Source organism: Pholcus phalangioides, unplaced genomic scaffold, assembly GCF_987345545.1.
Source record: "Pholcus phalangioides strain wild (caught in Gottingen) unplaced genomic scaffold, Ppha-v1.0 ptg000015l_1, whole genome shotgun sequence".
NCBI classification, from domain to species: Eukaryota; Metazoa; Arthropoda; class Arachnida; order Araneae; family Pholcidae; genus Pholcus; species Pholcus phalangioides.
In genome coordinates, this window is record NW_028301608.1 from 17,940,334 (window position 1) to 17,963,092 (window position 22,759).

At 34.3% G+C, this 22,759-nt stretch overlaps 1 protein-coding gene across 1 annotated transcript in view; it reads right to left on the reverse strand.

Annotated features, from left to right (window-relative positions):
* Window positions 1-982: 982 nt before the first annotated feature.
* LOC149075590 (TWiK family of potassium channels protein 7-like) overlaps window positions 983-22,759 on the reverse strand; it is an 86,054-nt gene continuing 64,277 nt past the window's right edge. The window contains exon 2 of the mRNA XM_089243085.1: window positions 983-2,799. Within this exon, the coding sequence (XP_089099211.1) occupies window positions 2,054-2,799 (746 nt within the window). The 3' untranslated portion in view covers window positions 983-2,053. The remainder of the gene's footprint in view (window positions 2,800-22,759) is intronic.

A 22,759-nucleotide genomic window follows, 5' to 3' on the forward strand; every position in this document is an offset into this window, starting at 1 on the left:
TAAGAGATTGGGATTAAGGCAACTTGCTGGATTGGATAGAATCGTGGTTGAAAGATAGGCCACAACGGGTTATGGTGGACGGGGAATTCTCCTCAGGGAAGTTTCTTTGGCCCCACACTTTTTGTTAATGGACCATGAATTATTAATACATCGTCAATCAACAGTTTCAACAAGGGGACACCAGCATCGATTGGCAAAGGATAATTCTAGGTTGTGGTGTCACAAGGAGTTTTTCTTTAATAGGAATGTGAATAAATGGAATAGCTTACCTCCGGGAGTCGTGAATTCTAACACGATTGACACATTCAAAAAGAAGTGCGCTAAACATATTGGGATGAATCCAGAAGCTATCCATACTTTAATAAGACAACCGTCATTTTTGTATGGCTGTATGTATATTTATATTTTATCATAATTATTGGTTTTTTTATTGCTGTTATTGGGTTGCTATATTTTTGATTCAGTTTAGATATTTATTCGACATCTCCATATTTTTGTATTTGTTGTTGCTTTTGTATTTGTATTACTGATTTTTTTTTTATTGAATCCTTCAACTAAAATTTGTAAAAGAGTAAATTGTAAATATTATATGAAGTAGTACAGGAAAGTGTGAAAGAATAATTCAACAAATCACATTCCGCGAAGCAATTTTTGAGTAGGTTGGGTATGCATAGGGAGACAAGAGAGAATTTGTATGGGCACTCATCATATATTGGAGTCAATAAAGCCTTTAAGTTATTGAATAGCCTTCCTGTATTTTTAGATAAAAAACATGAAGTATTATAATTGTAAAGAAAAATTATAAAATATGATTCAAAAGAAATTATAAGATTAGAATGCTAAAAAAAATTAAATGCTAGAAAGAATGAAATAAAATACTAAAAAAAATTATTGACTGAAATGATAAAATATAAAATAATATATCATGTGAATGTAGTGCCTGAAATGATTGATTTTTTTCATAGAATAAATAGAAAAACTCTTGAGAAGTAGAGAAAGAACGGTAATCTTTATTCATTTAATATCGGAATTGTATAACAAGCTCATAAAAGTCATGTTTTCATTTCCCGAACAAATTATTAAATGCCATTTCACTACAAAACAGGAATTTGTTTTTTTCATTTTATTCAAATGCATTTCTTAGGGGGGGGGGGGGAAACTGTCTCCGGTTTTTATTATCATTATTTCGTATTTCAACCTTTATTAACATTTTCAATAGCGACGAAGTGTACGACGGATGGAATTATTTTGCAAGTTACATAACAACGGCGAACAAACACAACATGAAACAATACGCAAAACCCGCGCACATACGCGCACTCATAAAATGATCCATAGTACTCGTATTTGCACACTAAGGACGCGTGGAATGCTCCTTGTGCTGATAACTCGATATTTATTACTCGAACAGACGTGATAATAATGTATATTTTTTTTATTCAGTTAACTCCTGTGAAGGAATTCCTCTGGTGACCAATCACCTCAAAACTCAATAGTCACAAAACATAGTCACTGACCGATCACTCACGATTCCAATTGGCAATTTATTAATGTCATATTCAAATCTAAATGTTCATGATGGTCGTGGATAATCCATCGGATGCTATTCATGGTAAAAAAAAAGTGGTATAGAAAAGAATCTGTCATATTCATTCTCGTGAATTTTGTGTTCGTTTTGTGAATATTTAGTAGAATATTTTTGAATTTATACTCATGAAGACACACTTTGGCATCTCGGTATTATTCTGTGAGTATTTGGCAACGACAAATTATCAGTGTGTTGTTCCTTCCGATATATAGATAAGTTATGACAATAACGCAACGAGTACTCGGGTGATACCATAGCTATTTGATGAGCGTCTACAGACTTTTGGTACAGAGTTCAGCCTGCGATGAAGGAATGTATAACCCAAAGTGTCCCCGAGATTTCTCGCACGAGCTTCATGTCCTTCCTAAAAATTGTTTAAATATGTCTATTTTTTTTTCTTAAATGCATGCCTATTATATTCAGATCGAGGCATTTCAATTAATAGAAATAAGAATCGTCCATATGTCAGCCCATGTCGTCGTCCTCCTCCTGGTCCTTGATGATACCGATCCTCCTGCCGCAGTTGCGAACTTTATGTATGACTTCTTCCTGCATCAAGTTGAAACACATAGCTATTAACGCCATACCTATGAGGAGATATAAAGAGCATATCACTAGTTTTTCTTGGGAACCTTCGTCGGACACCACCGAGTCACCAGGCACTAAGTCACCGAAGCCGATGGTACTTAGCGTGACGAAACAGAAGTAGGATCCGTCCAGGAATCCCCAGCCTTCCCACAAAGAGAAGAGAACGGCCCCACCGGAGATGTACCCAACGAGTATGAGCAGGCACAGGGTAATCGGCACGGACACTCGCGGTTTCTCCACGGAATAGCTCTCGCAATCGTCTCTGATGAGGTCGTCCGGGATCCCAGTCATTTCGATCCTGACCTCATCGTCGTGAGTCAACTTGTCCTGGATCCCGGGTTCTAGCGCGTTCCTGTGATGGTGGTCCGGAGAATCGTGGGCGACTATGTGATGGACGCGGTAGTTCTCGCTCGAGTGGTGATTCTGATGGTTGCGCTTCTTGTAGTGGTGATGATGGTCGCCGTGGTGGCAACTGCAGATGCGGCCGTACAGGTACCTGAATGATTTCGCCAAGATATCGCCGACGTTCGTCAGGTAAAGGAGCATGAGCGGTATTCCGAGTATAGCGTATATGATTGTGGCTACTTTGCCCCAGTTTGTACGCGGTGCGATATTGCCATAACCTAGGAAAGAAAAGAAAAGAGAAAAAAAATCAGTATTTTTTTTTACATAAACACCTATATAATCCTGAAAAATCAGTATATGCGCATTACATGGCTGTTTCACGTACTTTTTTTCCAACGGGGGAGGTGTTAGCTTTTTTACTGCAAACATACACCATAATCTCGGTCCGTGGGGGGGGGGGGGGGTTACCCAACATCGCTACACGTGAACCTGAATTTATGCTTTCATTTCAGAAACAAAATTGCTAGCCAATTGTACTCAACAAAATCCAGTAGCAACCTTAGAAGAGGTATAAGGTAGCAACATATCAGGATTATATGGACTATCGTACATAAGCGAAAAGAAGCTTCTCGAAGGGAAAACGGGAGAATCACTGTGTGCAGGATGTCCTGTAAGTGCTAGTACGGCTTTTATCTCATCAACCCTCCGTCGTAGAGGGATGAGTCCAATTTAAAAAGTACGCAAAAGGCGTTTAAAAATTACCCTGTACCAGTTTCGAGAGTAAAAATACAGTGTGTCACAAAATAAAAAAAATGTAAATTTTTAAACTGTCCATTCTGTCCTTCAACTTCCAGTTAGAAAGTCTCTGTCTTTCCTGAGGCCAACGGAAAAAAATTATGTTTCCATGCGCAGTATTCGCTAAACTATTTGAATTGAAAAACCGGATAAAAGTTATGAAAGAGAACAGCAAAAACAACGGTCCGTTCCCTCATTTATGCTGTTCTTTCTCAACTTTTCTCCGATATTTGAATTCTAATATGTCAGCGAATATTGCATTTAGAAACTTATAAATTTTTTGCTTGCTTCAGGAGAGACAGGAACTTTCTGATTGGAAGTTAGAGGACAAGAGGATCGTGTAAAATAGACATTTGTTTTATTTTGTTACACTGTATTTTCTTTCTCAAAACAGGTACAGTGTAATTTTTGAACACCTTTTGAGCACTTTTTTCCTCAAATCTATACATTCTATTTTCTCAAGTTCAAAAAAGTATAGCTAGTAAAAAAAGACACCCAAAGTAATACGCATACGGAAGGATGGTATGGTATAGTATAGAACCGATCACACCCTGGCTCTGTCGCTTGTGCCGGCAAAAACTCAAACCCGCAAGCCGGCCGGGAAAGAATACCCGGTTCGGACCAACATCCCGCCAACCCCCCAAGCAGCACAACCACACCCCCGCACCCAAACCCCCAATCCCAGGGCACATCACCGCTCGACAAAGCCAGGACAGCATCGCGGGTGCGACGCCCCCCCCCCAGCTCCGACACCCGCGACAAGGCCCCGCCGGCGCGGTCCACAGCGGAAGGATACATATTTAAAAAAAAGAGACGGCGTAAGAAGTAATTTTTAATATATTTTACATATGACATGAATATTTTCATACCTATGTGACGGACGGTTTCTGTAAGCGCTAATGCAGCCTTTACTTTATCGTAAAGGCTGCATTAGCGCTTACAGAACACCCTGTATAATGAACGGGGGAGACGAATATTTATGCTAATATTACAAACTTTTCACACTGGGCGAAAAATCAGGGAAGGGGATCGTCCTCCTCTTCACCTTTCCGTGCCTCCTATACTGTCGTGTAGAAGTTATTGCTGCCACCCCTTTATTTCATATCGTGAGTGAAAATTTAATGATTGGATTTTTTGCCGTTGTGAGGTTTGGTGGTAGGTGTGACAGCGCTTTTCAACGGGTGGGTTGGATGACATGCATTCTCTTCTCAAAGTAAGCAAACCAACTTCAGGCTGTCATGTATGCCCCGCCTTTAAGAAATGAAACCGGATCATCGCGATGTGAATCCATCTCGACCGCATGGTGACTAGACCTGACAATTTTCAATCACGAGGAGACTCACTCACATAGTGGATGACAAAAAAAGTGTGAAAATAGAAGTTTGTGAGATGAATAATATTGTGAGTAACCCTTTTTGGGGGGAAAACATATAATTATTTTAAGAATGAGGTTTTGAAAGAATGCAAAAGACAGTTATGCTAAAACTTCCAATAACCCATTTCCATATAGGAAAAAAAATGTTGCGTGGAAGTTACCATAAAATAAAATATAACCATGGATTAACACTTCAAAATTTTATCAATCTAGTATTTCGCAGTTTCAAGTCACCCTTAAAGTAAAAAAAAATTAAATTGAAATGTTCAAAAAATGATATAAATACTTGAAAAGTTCTTCAAAATTCATTCGAGAGTGAAGTATAAATAAGTAAACACATTTTGAAACTATTACAAAAAAGCGATTTAATTGACTGATCTAAGTAAGTTATTTTATCTCATCCATTATTTTCATGGAAAAAACAGTTGCCTTCCTATACATTCTCTTTTCTCAAGTTCAAAAAAGTTTAGGTAGTAAAAAAAGACACACAAAGTAATACGTGAAAGGAAGGATACATATTTAAAAAAAGAGACGGCGTTAAGAAGAACTTTTGGATATATTTCACGTATGGCATTAACATTTTTCAGACAACCACCTATTGCACTTCTGAAGTGAAATCAAGTACGGTATTTTAACGTTTATAAAGAACCCCTTTTTTGCCAGAACATGGGTCTCGAAATTAGAAGGTTTCTTATACATGTATATGATCATTGATCATTTTTTACGTACCGCGGTCATTGTCTGCACACGAGGGCTAATTTTAGACCGGGACCTACAATTTCTTGCCGATGCCGAACGGCAGGCTTGTTCTTATACTCATTGAGAGGTTGGTGCACCAACCCCTAGATGGGGCACTCCCTGGGGTAGAATTTTTTTTTTGTGGCCATGTTGCCGTTTCTGTTGTACCCCTGTGTCAGGAAAGTTTTCTGACAAGGACGAACTTGGGTGAACCGCGCCCTTTATATTATTATTTCCACTAATACAGTCGGATCCCGTTAAAACGAGACCGTAAAAAATCCCTTCGTTATAAAAGATTTCCGGGTTTTTACATTGTTCCTATGTAAACGTACATGGGGATTAGAAAATTGTTCGTTTAAACGAGATTTTCGCGATAACGGCATTCGTAAAAAAAAGGGGATTCGACTGTACTTTATGAAATACGCGTCATATGTTGTAGATCATATATACATCTCTTATATATATAAAAGGCTACGGCTATAGGGAAACAGGCGCCTTCCTCTACATTTCTAACCGGATAGAATATATATTTCAAAACCGCTTCATTTCACCATATTAGAGTTTACTCCTGAGCTAATATCTTATAACAAGACAAGAAAGCGTTTTCCCCGCACGTTGCCCTTTTCGTAGCACAAAGTTTCCTCACCAAGAGATAACAGTTTAATATCGGAACGAGAGGGGGGGGGAGGAGATAGGCGCCCAATACCATTAGCTATGCGAAAATACTCTCCATATATCAATAAGTCTTCTTCCTAAGACTCTATCTGCCTCGTGGTAATCTAATTTAAATGAGACACAAAGTGTTGTTCATAAGGATCGCTAAATTTTGCAGCCAAGTTTGTTTCCGCCAGGCAGAGAATAACTATCTTCTAGCCAGCCTTACTCCTCCAGTTGCTTGGTGCGTCGGCTCCCCTCTGGTTAGAGGCTGTAGAAAACCAATATTATCAATATGGGGGAAAGCTCCTTCGGATCACAGAAGCAAATAAGCTCCCCTCTCTGACGCTCAAACAAACGGCCGGAAAATGGTGTATCCTTATCCAAATCCGATTACGGAGACCCGGCGCCTCGAAAATACTTCTTTAATGTCTGTTTGTGGGAACAGGCGATATTAAGGGCGGGGGCGGGGGTAAGGGATGATTGCGAGGGGGGAAAATATGCGTTTGACTTTAATAGCCGAAAAGAGGATGATGATGATGATGATCGGTGATGGAACGGTACGCGATGTAAATCGAATAATTTTCAGTGACTTTCAATTTCGTGCGGGGAATATATATCTCGATGCGAATTCATATACGCCACATACTTTCTATGTGTGCACGGACTTAATGTAAATGACCGAATGTGCGTGTGTGTGTTCGAATACATGGCTGTGACGCTGTGACGTACTCAGTTCGAAACGATTCTTTCCTATAAAACCGTTTTAAATGAAATTTAAATTTCGAAATAGTATTAAATAGCATAAAATCGTTCATATCACAAATTAAAGCAAAAACAAAAGCCACAGCACGTAAAATGCTCAACGAGGCGACTGGAAAAAAAAATGTAAATAAAAATATATGGGTGTCAAATATGATTAAAAGTTATCTACAGTTATACTAAGTTATATACAGTGAAACCTCAATCTAACGATGCTCGATAGAACGGTATATCCCTGCACAACGGTATTTTTTTCGAATCTTTGCTGAAATTGCCTATAGGAAAATGTTAAACTCCTCTCAATGAAACGCCGTCCTTTACCACGATAAATCGCTCTGTAACGATATATTTAGGATATTTTTGAAAAACCGCCACACACATACATGCACAACGATATTTTTTCATAGTTTGCCAAAATTTGTTTTAAATTTAATTTAACCGTCATTATTTTTCGTTGTTTTGAAAGTGTCTAATAACGTTGGTGAATTTTCTCGACAGGATCACACCGAATGCGCTGAATAATATGAATGCAAAAAATTAAAAGAGTGCAATTTTCCCTGTATGCAAGACGGTCACTTTTTTAATTACATATGTAACATGAAAAAGTTACACATCTTGAAAATTAAGATAATTGGCATATCCTTAGTAACAAATGGATAATTTTCGTAATCATTTATTACGATAGCTATTTTATCATATCTTTTATCATTATTTTATCATATATATATATATATATATGATATATAAAATTATATATATATACGAAAAAAAAAAAAAATAAATAAAAAAAAATATATATATATATATATATATATATATATATATATATATATATATATATATATATATATATATAGCCGCTGTGGTGGTCGAGTGGTTATAGTGACGGACTCGCGATGCGAGGATCCGGGTTCGAACCCCACAGTGCTGGTCGGCTGAAGTTGGTTTTCTGTGGTTCCAAACTTCAAGGCGCAAATGCGAGCCGATCTCCCCGTTAAAAAGTCTCGCCACAGAGAGCAACAGTCCTACAATGATAAATCATTCAATCATAACACTTCACTCATAGTTAGAAAAACTGGTGGCAGATGGCAGCACTACACATAACAAGAATTACAGAGAAACAAAAAACTTCACGTCAGGTTTTACTACACGTACACGCACATTCCCGCATGAACGATTCGTTGGGGGCTCCGCGGGGTAGGGGGGTGTGGGCGGGGTGCATGTGAGGTGTAGCAGTAGTAGGTAGGGCCTCCAAAAAATGGCTCGGGGATCCATGATGTTCTTAAGTCAGCCACCTCGTTGGGCGATTTGCCTGTTGTGGCGTTGTATATGTATATATATCAAAAGAAAAGCAAAAAAGAAAATCCTCCCTTGGACCAATATATATAATATCCATAGAGTGCACAACACGAAACGAAATTTATACTTATTTTTCTAGTTTTTTATAAAAGTAATTCATTTTTTTTCTCTTATGTATCGTGTTGCCTTCTTTCTGCAAAAACCAACAGTGATCACACATTATTGAAGGATCCTACCTACATTGATTCCCTAAAACCCCCTTATTACAGATGTGAATGATTACCATACAAATACACCGCCACAACAGGCAAATTGCCCAACGAGGTGGCTGACTTAAGAACATCATGGATCCCCGAGCCATTTTTTGGAGGCTCTACCTACTACTGCTACACCACACATGCACAACCCCCCCCCCCCCGCGGAATGTGCGTGTACGTGTAGTGAAACCTGACGTGAAGTTATTTGTGTTTCTCTGTAATGCTTGTTATGTGTAGTGCTGCCATCTGCCACCAATTTTTCAAACTATGAGTAAAGTGTTATGATAGAATGATTTATCGTTGTAGGACTGTTGCTCTCTGTGGCGAGACTTTTTAACGGGGAGATCGGCTCGCATTTGCGCCTTGAAGTTGGGAACCACATAAAACCAACTTCAGCCGACCACCACTGTGGGGTTCGAACCCGGATCCTCGCATCGCGAGTCCGTCACTATAACCACTCGACCACCAAGCGAGTACGTGGAAACAAAATCACTTGACACTTCCCTTATTTGAGGATTTACAAATGCTTCTTCTTTTAGGTTTGTCTGATTCAATTTCGTTAAAAAAATTTCTTTTGGGGGCCAAATACACGGGCCAGATTTTTCCATTTCCTTTTAGCCTTCATAATGTTTTCCATCAGTCCCAGGAAGTGTATGCAGGGTCGACTTAGGAGGGGTCAAAGAAGTGCAAAAAGGGGTCATTAAAAACAATGACACTTGTTTTTGTCATTTTTTAGGAATTCGTGGAAGTGGAAAATTGCATTGTTCTTGAACAGATTAGTTGCTCGTACATTGCTGAAGCATGGGGGGGGGGGGGGGATTCTTTTCACTCTCTCAAATTCTCATTATCTCTCAAATCTAATCTGAGAGAAATGAGATATTCCTTCTCCTTTCGCTCTTTTTAAGACGAGATCCATGAATTCGTCTATGGTAAACTTCTGGCATTCTATTATGTTCCTCCGCTAGTTCTAGAGTGTCGTCTTCATTCAACTTCAGTCTCGTGGTCTGTCCCGAAGACACAATATATTTGACAACTGACGGCTATTGTCCATGAGATAAAGCTTCAAAATCACGTTCAATAATGCAATCTGCCTGGTTTTCTTCGAACAGAATTCAAGGTTCTCTCGGTGACATCCATTTTAGGCTTTATAGATGATCTTGAGGCAGTTTACGATGTGAAAGTATGTTTCCTACAACTCTAGGAGAAGTTTTTCCTCCATTAAGCATGCTGTGAGAGAGAGAGAGATAATCATTGATTCAGTTCTTATCACGTGTATCTGCGCGAAGAAAGCGTAGAATCTTTGTTCGTTATGAGAATCAGTCGCTAACCAAGTTACTCGTTAACCGAAGTTCCACTGTATTCCTCGTACAAAAATTTTGGAATTTTTTTATTTTTTTATTTCAATCGCTCATGAAGACATCACTTATACGTAGAAATAATACATCCGATATAAGCCCTAAAAACAGGAAAAATTCCAAAAAAAAACAACAATATAAATATCAAGTTAAAAAAATACATCCGATCTGAAATACAAGTCACAGTTGTCTGTATCACACACGTACGACGATGTTGCAATAACTATTGATGTGACGGAAGGAACGTGGGAAATGGCAGAAACGGTAAGGAAAAATCATAAGAAAAATTCCGTGAGTTGAGTTTTATACATCCCCATCCTTTTTTTTTTTTTGATGTTACTCTCGAACTCCTCCTTATGCGTTTTTCTTTGTTTGCTGCGGAGTTGAACGGCACCACTAATGGGGATAAAATGCCTTGAGGGACAAAAAAAAAAGATCTTGAACATCGTCCAAAGGATAAGAAGGAACATAGAGGGAGAGAAGAGAGAAACTTTGTAAATATTTCCAGGCTATTTTCCAAGATTAAAGCAGCTGAAACTCGGTAAAATATATTCAAAAACTTTCTTTCGCCGTCCCCATTTTTTTTTATACATATCCTCATACGTATTACATTAACTCCGCGTCTCCTTTTACCATCTATATACTTTTTCTTAACAAAAAAAAAATTTATAAGAAGACACACGGTCCAATGAAAATATTAGATGAGATAGAAAATCTTACTTATATATCAGTAAATGAAATCGGTTTTTATAAAAAGAATTATAAATTTTTTTTTTTTGATATTATGCTCTCGAATGACTTTTGAAGAACTTTTCCGTCTTCTTATATTTTGTTTTTACTAATTCTATTCGAATGTTTTTCCTTGATAATTGCTTGATATTGAAAAATACTTGATTTCACAAAAAAATTTTAGTTTTTTTCCCTAAAATATTGTTTGTTACTAAAAGGGTCTTATTGCAAGTTTACATTTTGTTTATGTTTTAAATTCAATTTATTCCACTTGATAGCAAGTGCTTTCAATTGTTGTTTTATTAAAAATATTCTATGAAACAATTTTTGTTTTGTTTTTTACAGTTTTTGGATCTGAAATTATTCATGAGTTGTATTCCATTATTATAAACATGTCACAAGTAGTATAAATATATCATTCCAGTAACATGAAAGATTATTAAATGATGAATACAGCATTGGCATGTTGTTTAAAAATTTCTCTGCGTGATCTGAATGGTATTAGAAATTTTAAAACCGAACCTAAAATAAATACGAAATAAATAGCAACTCCCTGTATCTTCTTTTATTATCTATAATTTTTGTTAAGAAAAAAATCATCTATAAGACACGTTCCAACACAATACGGCACTATAAAAATTTTAGATAGTATAGAAAAAATCTAAGTCAAAATCCATCAGTAAATTAAATCGCTTTTTATGAAAAAAAAATTAATTCTTTTTATTATGCTCTAGAATGACTTTTGAAGAACTTTTGAAGTATTATTACAATTTTTTATACTGATACTATTCAAATGTTGTCCTTTCATAATTGCTTGAGATTGAAAAATATACTTGAATTGATAAGTATTTTTTTCTAACATGAGTTGTTATTTTTTGGTATTAGATGAAATTTATTCCACTTGATAGTAAATGATTTTAAATGGAGTTTTATTAAAAATATTTTATAACACATATTTTCATTTTTATAATTTTTTTTCGGAGAGAAATATTTTTAGTTTTCAAAACCAAATAAAAAGTTAAATTTGATCGGTGTAAATACATTTACATTATACGATAGGTTACTAATTGATGAATATGGCATTGCCTTAGTGTTTCCAAAATTTTAGACGTTTTAAATTAAATTAGAAATTTTAATGTGGAATTATGAAAAAAATAAAAAATGGAAATCATTCTTTTATATGGGTCATTCCCAAAAAAAGTCTACATTCCTCATTTCCGAAATGAAAAATACGAATTTGAATTTTAAAAATAAAATTGATCTCAAACTACAGGCAATGACTTGAAGTTTAATAGTTCATAAATATTCTTCACTTTTATTTTGTAATAATATTTTCTTTTTGGTTTTTGTGAGTGAAAAGTCGTGGATTTTGTCCACTCTGTTACTAAAACAAATATCACTGTAAAAAATAAATATTATTTATGCTGTTTTTGTCTTAAAATAATGAAATTAGATTAGTTATTAAATATAAGTTGAAATGGGGCAGTTTGAAAAAAGAAATTGACTTTTTTTCCCGTCGTTTTTTTTTACAGTTTTTCATGATCTTTTTCCAAATAACATGTAGAAAAGTTTACTTTTTACATATATTCAGCTATTTAAAATCAAAAATTTTAATTTCTGACAGACAATAAGGTTGGCAGTTTATAATTTAACATCTCAGTTTGAAGTGTTCTTAAACTCTTTTACCCGTGAACTGCAAAAATGTTTTCCTTAACAGAGTGCACAAAAATGTTTAACTTATAGAGAAAGATATCTCAAATAGTCTAAATTGGCTTTGCAAATGAACTTTTATTTTCTGCAATTTATATACAAACTGTGATAGGTGACCCAGAGACTCCTCTATAACCTTTGAAAAACGTCCACCTCGTGAGGGAAATCGAAATACACACGCCACCTCCCTTTCCGCCGTAGATTTTGGTGTGGTAAAATGTGTGAGATCTAGTCAAAGTGAACATGCTCAGCTTTATATTATATCATCAGGAGGATTTTTTTTTTTAAATTCAAAATTGTTTGTTGATATTGAATATTAATTTTATGTTAGTATAAATCTCGCGTTTATGCTTCTCACATTTGTGATCCAGAGTGGACTGGGAAAGGGGAGTAAAAGAGCCAGGAAACAAAAATAATATAGGAAAAGAATGGTTGTCTCATATCATACAGAATGTATTGTCATATATATTTATGTATGTATGTATGTGTTTTATCATGCATATATATTGTTTGTAATTGCATTTTTAATTGCGTTGCTGTGTTTTAGAACTGTATGACATCCATTTTTGTTCTGGGCATCTTTTTCTCAGCCAACTCGTTGGACATTTTGCCTGTTGTGGCGTTGTTTTTGTATTTGTATATAACGACCTTCACTCATACTAAGATGCCCCTTAGTTCACATCTTCTTGGATCTGTGCCTAGTAGTGAATTTGACGATCTGTACTACTTAACTGAAAACAACAATATGGTAGAGAATGTGGTAAAGGGCTTCAATCGAATAGATAACTTATTAAATTTAACTTGAAACTTTAAAACCTCTTGACTAAGAAAACATTACTTTAAATCATGATATTCATTCTGTTACGTTTCTTCAGTTTTTGGAAGATGTAACAAAGTGGACAAATTAGCTACATTATTTTTCATTAAAAACTTAAATGACCGATGAAAAATTTATTTTCAAGCATATCTCCATGTATTATCACTTGATGTTCATACAGATGGAAAATAATTCTTAATTATTTATGATAATGAAGAAACAGAGTGGACATTCCACAGTGAAAAATGTGGTACTAAAGAGTTGAAATGAATCTCGAATTGTTTTTCAAAAGTCAAATACAAAAAAGTTGATCAATCATTAAAAGTGAACCTTTCAGTCATATCAAAATTGTTATCAGATATAATCTGGTATGAAAATATATCTCTCAAATGACCGTAATAAAGTGGACGTTTTAATATGGGAAACATTTCGGGAAACGAACAAAAAATAATTTTTCATATGAGAAAAAAAAAATTGCAAAATTTTATTGTCAGTTTCGTTCATCTATATATATATGGCACATATATAAAACTTGATTCAAGGTTTTTTTGAAAAAAAATTTCCAGATTTGCACAGTCTCTTGGCTTAACACTTTTTTTTTCAAGCTGGGACAGCCAGATTTTGAGGTTTTGCTATAAACAATTATTACACACCATCTGCAACAAATTAAAAAATACAATATGACAGAATTAAATGAAAAACTAGTAAAAAATTAAAACTACTGCCATGCTCTGAAATTTTGTAAAATCAAATTATAATGTCTCTGAGACAGTTTGTACCCTTTTTTTCGAAATGAACTGAGGTACTATTTTTTTAAAGCTAATTCTATTCGAATGTTTTTCTTCAATGAGAGATTGAAATATACTTGAATTGATAAAAATAAATTTAAAGAGTTTTTAATAAAATATTTCTCTTTGAAAAATATTGTGCGTTAGATAAAGTTTATTTCACTTGATAGTAAGGGACTTTAAATTCACATTTATTAGATATATTATGTAATATAAATCTTTTGTCATATATATATGTATATATATATGACAACACACACATATATACAGTATATGCACACATATATATGCATATACATACATAGACATATATATATAAAATACTAAATACTATACAAATTAAAATTATTTAGTATGAATATTTTACAAGAAATATAAATATCACATCTATATCACATAAAAGAAATTAAACATTGCCATAGTATTTAAAAATTTCTCCACGTGCTCTGAATGAAAAAAAAAATTTCAAAACAGAATCGAAAATGAATGCAAAATAAATTGCAACTTTGTGCCTTCTTTTACTATCTTTACTTCTTAAGGAAAAAAATAAGACACACGGTACAATTAAAATATTAGATGAGATAGAAAACCTTACTGATATCAGTATTTTCATAAAAAATCATAATTTTTCTTAATATATTATACTCTTCATGAATTTTGATGAAATTTTGAAGTATATAATTATTATTTTTTTTTTCACTAATTATATTCAAATTATTTCCCTTGATGATTGCTTGAAATTAAAAAAAAAACTCGATAAAAATTTGTGGTGTTTCCAAAATTTTATATATATTTTAAGTGAAATTAAAAATTTTAAAATGGAATGGAAAATAAGTACGAAATAAATTGCAACCATGTGTCATCTTTCACTCTATCTATGTTTTTTATTCAGAAAAAAATATATAGAAGGAATACTTGGCCCAATAAAAACATTAGATGAGATAAAAAAAATTAAAAAAAAAAAAGTATATTAAATGAAATCGCTTTTTATAAAAATGTTTACTTATTTTTCATATATTGCTGTAGAATGACTTTTAAAGAAATTTCAAGGATTAATTATAAAAAATTCAATTTGAATGTGTTTGAATGTCTTAATAATTGCTTGAGATTGAAAAATTATTGAAACTTGATAGAGTTATTTTCGTGATTTTTTCCCACTAAAATGGCTAATTGAAAATATGCACGAGTATGAATTTTCATTATTTAGATTACATTTATTCCACTTGATATTAAGTGATTTTAAATGTAAATTCTTTTAAATATTTCGAAAACAAACTTTGTTGTTTATAAATTTTGTATCAGAAACTATTCATGAGTAATAATTTTAGTTTTCAAAACCAAAAAAAAATGTTTACTTTGATATAAAAATTTTAAAAGGAACATAAATATATCTTTTATAGCAAATAAATTATTGGTACTTGATAAATATCACATTTACGTAGTGATTATAACATTGCCGGTTCAGCGCATACAAGCTCAAAGAAAAGAAGTTGTTGTTCTGTAGCGTAGTGGTATAGCACGCCCATTACACCCGACTTGCGAGAAGACGTGGGTTCGATTCTCTTTATGAATTGTCATACTTGAATTCAACTTCTCATCAGCCAGCCATTAAAAAACTCCTACGTTTTCAAGGAAAAAATACCTTAATATTTCTATATAAAAAAAAAAGTGACGCAAAACCCTGACTTCAAATTCTAGCACTCTAATTCGAATTTAAAGGAACCAATGACTATAAACTCGTAATTTTTTTTTATACATCGGAAGAAACGAAATTGAATTACCCTGTCTCAAATCCGTGATAAAAGACACTGACAATTTCTTATTCAAATAATATCTCTTTCTCTCGAACAATATTACTTGAGATAATATGACTCGAATAATATGAAATTGATTATAGTCTCGGATAGAGTCTTAGACTAAGATAATTCAGAGAAGATAGACGGAAAATTTATACAGAATGATCCAGAAAGGAAAAAAATATAAGTAGAAAGAAAGAGTTGGAAAAAGAATGACGGTAGGTCGATAAAGTGAGTTGATGAAGATGGATTATCTCGCTCGTATTTACATACTGAGACCGAGAAGAGGAGAAAAATTCAAAGTTACGGTCATTTTTTTCCATTTCTCCTTATTTTCCAGATTTTTTTTTTTTTTTTCTCAAACGTGAAGAAAAAAAATTGAGAAAAAAATGCTCGTATTTTTTGAGCAACAGAAAAAAAAGAGAAAAAAAAATGCACGGTTTTTTTTTTAAACCCGGGGAAATAAAAAGGAAATGTTGAGAAATTCTTCTAAAAATGGAAATTTTACAGCTTCTACGTGCTATTATTATACAGTTATTTCTTTTGAAATACAGAGCGTCGTGAAGGAAATTTTCACTTCAACAGACAAAAATTTGTTTTCTGAGTAGTTTTATTGCATTTCCAGCTTTTATTGGGAGAGAACGGTCTATATCAATGGTTGTGGAACTAAGAGGGGGTATCTCCTTCTTGGGTCAGAAGGGCTTATAAATTTTTAGAACTGTTCAAATATAAAAGAAGTCAAGAAATAATAAATAAAATTGTAAATCTGTTGTAATCATATACAGGGTGATTTGACAATTCGCCCTTGCCGCATTTTACTGGCAAACCTTTGATATATATCGTTGAAGCATACTTCTAATTAAAAAAAAGTCACAATAATGTGTAGAATTCAGACACGTCATTCAATTTGCAAGGGATTGTATAGTTATTGAAATAAGCAGAAATATATACGGACACACATCCTGTTTCGGAAATCCAATTAAAAAGTTGTTGCCCCGTCACTCTGGAGGCCAACAGTGCAATATCGCTGGGATATTTGATTTAAAAATTACGAGAAATGTTGGGGAAAAACCAGCATGAACGAGGGAAAGAAGCGTTGTCCGTTACTTCCCGCTATTTTTTTTCAACTCTTTCTCAGATTTTGAATTCAAAAATATCTCAGCGAATATTGCACTTGGGAACGTGGACATATTTTATTGACTTCAGGAGAAATAGGACAATACGTTTCACATTCAATTTTAAGGCCATGGTGTCCAAATGAAAAGTTCAGTTTTTAATTTCAATAACTATACAACCCTTTGCAGCTTGAATGGCGTATATGAGTTCTATGTTATTTGAATAAATTTTCCGATTGGAAGTATATCTCTTTCATTTTCAAATTTTCGAAGTTCAGAAAAGGTTCTTGCAGATTTCTGGATTTTCCAACTTCGGGAAATGCGGTTGAAATAATATGAACATTTCATGAAAGCAACTTTTATGAAATTTTAGAAATTTTTTTTTTTTAAAAGCCGATCTATACTATTTGTACGCACGTACGCACACAATCTCTCAGGAAAAAGAATCTTTTCTAATTTATGCCGATTCATCTAAAAAATATCGTCCTTCATCCATTAAATAATATTATATTAGGAAAAATAAATACAGATAATAGACAAAAATATGTAATTTTCATACAAAATGCGTTAATGTGTCTTGAGAATATAATTATAAAAAATATATATTTTTTCATTTAAATACCGGTTATTTAATAATTAGGTACTGAGGTATTTCTATCGATAACCTAAACGAATGAATTTCTAAATAGAAAATGAGGACGTATAATATTATATTATAACTGCTTTTTCATATTTTTATATTATGTTTTCATCGCTCTCTCTATCTTTCTAATAACAATCAATGAAATCCCACAGAAAAATTCTCAAACCCTATATTACATTTTTGACCAGTTAAAATATTCGGTCTTCGCTATTTTTCTCACGACTAACTTCTTATTTATATTAAGGTTTTTCAGCAACTGGCTGAAGTGAAGATGAATTTAGGAAAAAGAGAAAAATCAACTGCCCTTGCGGGAAATCGAACCCGTCTTCCTTTCCGGGTGAGCGCACTAGACCACGAATAGCCTTGCTGCTGATACAGCCACCAGACATCCGTTGTTTTTGTAATCTAGTTCACTCACCCGAAAAGTGAGAGGACGTTGGTTCGATTCCCTCGCAAGGCAGTTGAATTTTCTCTTATTTCCTAAATTCATCTTCGCTCCAGCCAGAGAGTGACATAAAATCTAGGACCTTTATATTTACATGAAAAATGTCAGAATAAAAAATTTCACCTACCGATATCTCGGTAAAAATTCACACGGTTTTACATTTTTCGGGGATGATCCGATTAATCGTTCAGTCGCGACGGTAAACCGATCAAATGCCAGTCACAGTTAAAAAGTTAAGCATAGTTAATCGACTCGATGAATTCGATTAAATTCCGATTAAAATTTTTATTTAACATTGCGAATTAAGTCCATTTTTCCGAAAAACTCGATTAGATCTCTTGCAAATCATGTTGCTATGCATAAAATTTTGTATATATATCATGACCATATAAAAATAATAAAATTAAAACTATATAAAAAATATTGAATATATTTGAATCAATATATTTTGATCAAATTTTTCGACATGCCGATTCAAGACGGTTCAAAGTGATGATTCCAGTTTCAAATTGAGTTTGATGGGAGCTTCAGAAGACAAGACCAAAATTTATTGTCTCCACTATGAACAGTACATTTTTCGTATTCTTGGGAGCATGAGCTCCTCTCCTCACAAGTCCCAATTGGAATGAATTTCTAGTACAGGGTGGGCAAAAAGAGTTATAAATGAATAAAAACCGAAATAAAAAACGGTTTGCAATTTAGCATCGCTAGGCCACGGTAATTTTTTTTACGACAGGAAAAATAACTGAAAAACCGCCGATAGGGGGCACTGGTACGAACGACTTCGGTGGAAATATGCAAATGAGACAGGTATAAGAACTTGCGCTCCTAATCCACAATCAGTTCGCCGTCGTAAACCGCGTATGTAGACCTGCTGCACTCTGCCGTTGCTGGATTTGTGACTCACCTGCAATGTGTTATTCCCTGCGGTGGTGGTCATGTGGAACACATACACACATGCTGCTGTAATAAACGATTTGGAGGCATTCTGTTCGTTATTTGCTTATCTTTTCTTTGACTTGTGTACGTCAGCGTCACGTATCGGCTGCTTTTGAACGTTTTTTCTGTCTTAGAAAAATTCCTCTCACCTAGGGATGCTAACCCTGCAAACCGTTTTTATTTCGCTTATTTTTCCGGTTTTTATGAATTTTTAAAGTTTCAACAGACTTTTTGCGCACCCTGTATAACGAGCAACAGTATCATCGAAAGTAGTTTAAAAATCAGTGACTACCCTAAAATAACCATTTAAAAAAACGGCAAGATCCAAGTACCGAAATTCTATGTTTAGATAAAATTATGTTCAACATATTAGATTGCTTCAAATAGGTACCCTTAATTTCTTAATCCATTCCTATATTTGTGCTTTCAATGGCGTGCTCGTTTAAGTTTTTAATAGGGAAAATTGTATCCAAAGAACGTCATGGGGTGATAGACCTCAATGAAGTTCAGGTGTAAGGTGAGGAATTCACAAAACTTCTAGAAAATGTGTGTGCATGAATAGATGGCACTAGGAAAAGATGGTATTTATCGTATGATCCTTAGGAAATGTGCTAATGAACTGCTAGGGGGACAGTTGCACAAATTTACGGAAGTAAATGTTGCTAAGGGATATCGTCCCATAGAATTTGAAGCTCGAAAATGTGGTTCAGATATTTAAAAAGGGTAATATAGAAACCGTGTCGAATTATCGTCCAGTAAAGTTGAGGAGTTATCGCTCGCAAATTTTGGAAGTTATTATCAAAAGCAATTGGTGAACTGGATAGACGAGAATAACATATTTTTGGAAAACCAGCGTAGGTTGAAAAGGGAAAGTCATGTGTAACCAACCTCCTTTGCTTGTAAGAGCACGTGACGAAGGCTTTTGTTAAAGCCAAAAATGTAGATGTTGTTTATCTTGATTTCCAGAAGGTATTCGATCGGGTCCAACATCGTAAACTCTTTTAGTGTTTACACGAGATTGAGATTTGGGCAACTGGTTGAATTGGATAGAATTGTGGTTAACAGATAGGCCACAATGGATGGTGAACGGGAAATTTTCGGATTGGACAGGTCAAAAGTGGAGTTCCTCAAAGAAGTGTCCTCGGCCACATACTTTTTTCACTTTTCATCGGTAAACTAAATCAGGTTATCGATGAGATTGCTAGCAAATTCGCAGATGACGTGAAGCTAATGGGGTTAGTTAAAAATCAAAGCGATAGGAACCAACTTACATAGGAGTGCAGCATGGGGTAATAATAAATGGAGCATGCCGTTTAGCGTTGACAAATGCATGGCCGCTCATTTTGATTAAAACAGCCCACGTCTCACTTACGAGTTGAATTACATCAGTATTCCGGTTGCAACTAGTCACCGATTTGGGAATTCTCATTGACGAGTGGCATTTGAATGTTGTTCAAAAAACCGAATAGAATGCTCGGTGTTTCATTCTTAAAAATGTCTCTCCGCGTTCTTTTAGAGTCATTCTTTCTCTTTTCCGTTGCAGTAGAGAATGTGTTGGGGTTTGGCGATCGTATACAGAGGAACATAGACTTGGTTAAAGGGGTGCACAGAAAAGCTACGCATGCTCTTTTTTGGTGAACAAGGGTTGAGCTATAAAGAAAGATTTAAATTCTCGAATGTGTTTACATTGGGGCAACACAGGTGTCGGAGGGATATGATCGAAGTGTTCAAAATTTTCAGCGGGATGAATAAATCTAACACAATCGATACGTTTAAAAACGATATACATCTTTTTATATGGCCAATGATCTTTTTTATGGGCAGTGTATTATATATCACTATTATATATATCACTGGGGATATTTGACATTCTTTATGGGCATATTTTTTCAGCCACCGCTTTGGACAATTTGCTTGTTGTGAACTTTTTTATTCGTTTACATCTACCAAAAATAAGTGAGTGAAAAATAAGTGAAACATATTTTTAGAGTATCTATCAATGTTTTTATATTTACAGAAAATATTGGATTTATCAGTTGATAAATCTATTAAATTTTTTTATCAACCAGTCAAAAATTTTAATCGATTCCCATCGCTAGTAATTTTTTTTTCCGGTATAGAAAAATGGAAAAGGCAAAGATAGGCAATAAGTAGTAGAAAATACTTTTACTAATTATAATATCCTACTTGGTGACGTATAAATTTTTCTACAATTTTTCCAGTCGTTTTTATATGATAATGAGTCTATTAAGCTCGATCTTTATATTTTTTTCTGATTCTTTATTCGTACTTTACTACAAATTTTCAATTATAAATCAACCATAGAATTCTTATTCTTCAAGCGCATTCCGTGAAGTCCCTTTGAAGTTATTAAATTTCCTTTTCATCCCTATAATAATTTGTCGCATAAATCTTGAATTTCGTAATCACGACTAATTAATTTTTGTCCTCCACAACAATAATTTACATACCACATACAAAGAAAAAACCATTCCTTAACGGTACATACATATTTATACCCCTCATACGAATCTATTGAAGTGAACAAACTCCCTCTCTCTTATAAGACAACTTATTCAATTACAACATTTTTTTTCAGGCATAAATCTCCAGAAAAAAGTTAAAAAATAAAAACCTTCTCATTAACCTTTTTACGCTAGTTTTAGACCTTGAACATCCAAGGAAATATTTACAGGTTGTTTCAGTGTTTTCATTCCACGATTGGCCGGATGAACAATTAACCTAGTAACTCCATTAGAACGGTTATGCAATTACATTTTCAAAGAGAAAAAAAAAATATATAGAATTTTCCACATAAATGGACCATTCAGTAATTTTATTTATTTTCAGGAAAAGGGAATAAAATCACAGTAAAAAAAAATATTTCGTCTCGAACATTTTCTAAGCTAAAATCTTTCAGTGTTTTACTTTTGTGTATGTGGTTGTCTTTTAATTTTATTTCCGTTTCTTTTTTTCCCCCCATTTTGTGCTTGGAAATGACTAGACCCGGGAAAAACCTTAATAAAAATTAATGATCCGGATTGAGCTGATATAATAATTTGAGCGGGAGCTGAAACAATCCTCAGTTTTCTCTGGGTAAATGGGTAACAGACAAAAATAGCGACTCGTTTTAAAGGAAAAAACCTGATCCAGGCGAAGATTCAATGGCCCGTATAACGAGGGCACACGCAAATTTTCCTATTTTTTTCTCCAGATTTTCTGTTTTTTCATGTATAAATGTTTTCTAACAATTTGTGTGTATACAGCAATGCCTCGTCTAACGAAGATAATTCGTTTCGGAATCACGTTCGTTAGCCGAAACGCGATTTCGAATAGGTCTCTATGTAAATTCGTTTAATTCGTATCAGATGATGCCAAAAATTTAAAGATATGTGGTTTTTTTTTTTATCACTAAGGTGCACACTGTAAAAAAAAAAAAGACTGACCGATGGCCGAAATGAACAGCTTCAAAGTTCTGCTCACGAAGTGGCTATTTAATGTTAGCGAGTGCATCCATATCAACTAAAATGTTCGTAAGCTGAATCCGTTAACCTAGACAGAACGGAACGGACCGAGCACGACCAGTCTCTTTAGCTTACGTGATATAAGTTCATTGTCCCAAAAGTCGTGGTCGTGCAGGAGAAAGAAAGAAAGAAGAGAATTCTGAGTTACAAAAGGAGAAAAATATAATAATTCCGATTCCTATAATGGGATCTGAATGACCCTGGTCATGTGCATTCTTATACAATTACAAAAAAGCATGTGCAAGGTCACATATATATAACGAAGATACTAAGTTTGTACAATGAGAGTTCGGGGTACTATTTTAGGGTGCCTAAAGGATCATTTGACAATAAGAATTCAAATACGAGATTCAAAGTAAAATGTTCAAGTATAAATGAATCACATGATTTCGAAAGGGGACACCTGTAGTCTTTAAAGACCACAGAATACAGAATGAACCGAGCAGGTCCAGGCTCTATCGCTATTGCAATTTAAGTACAGGGGTCATAAGACCGCG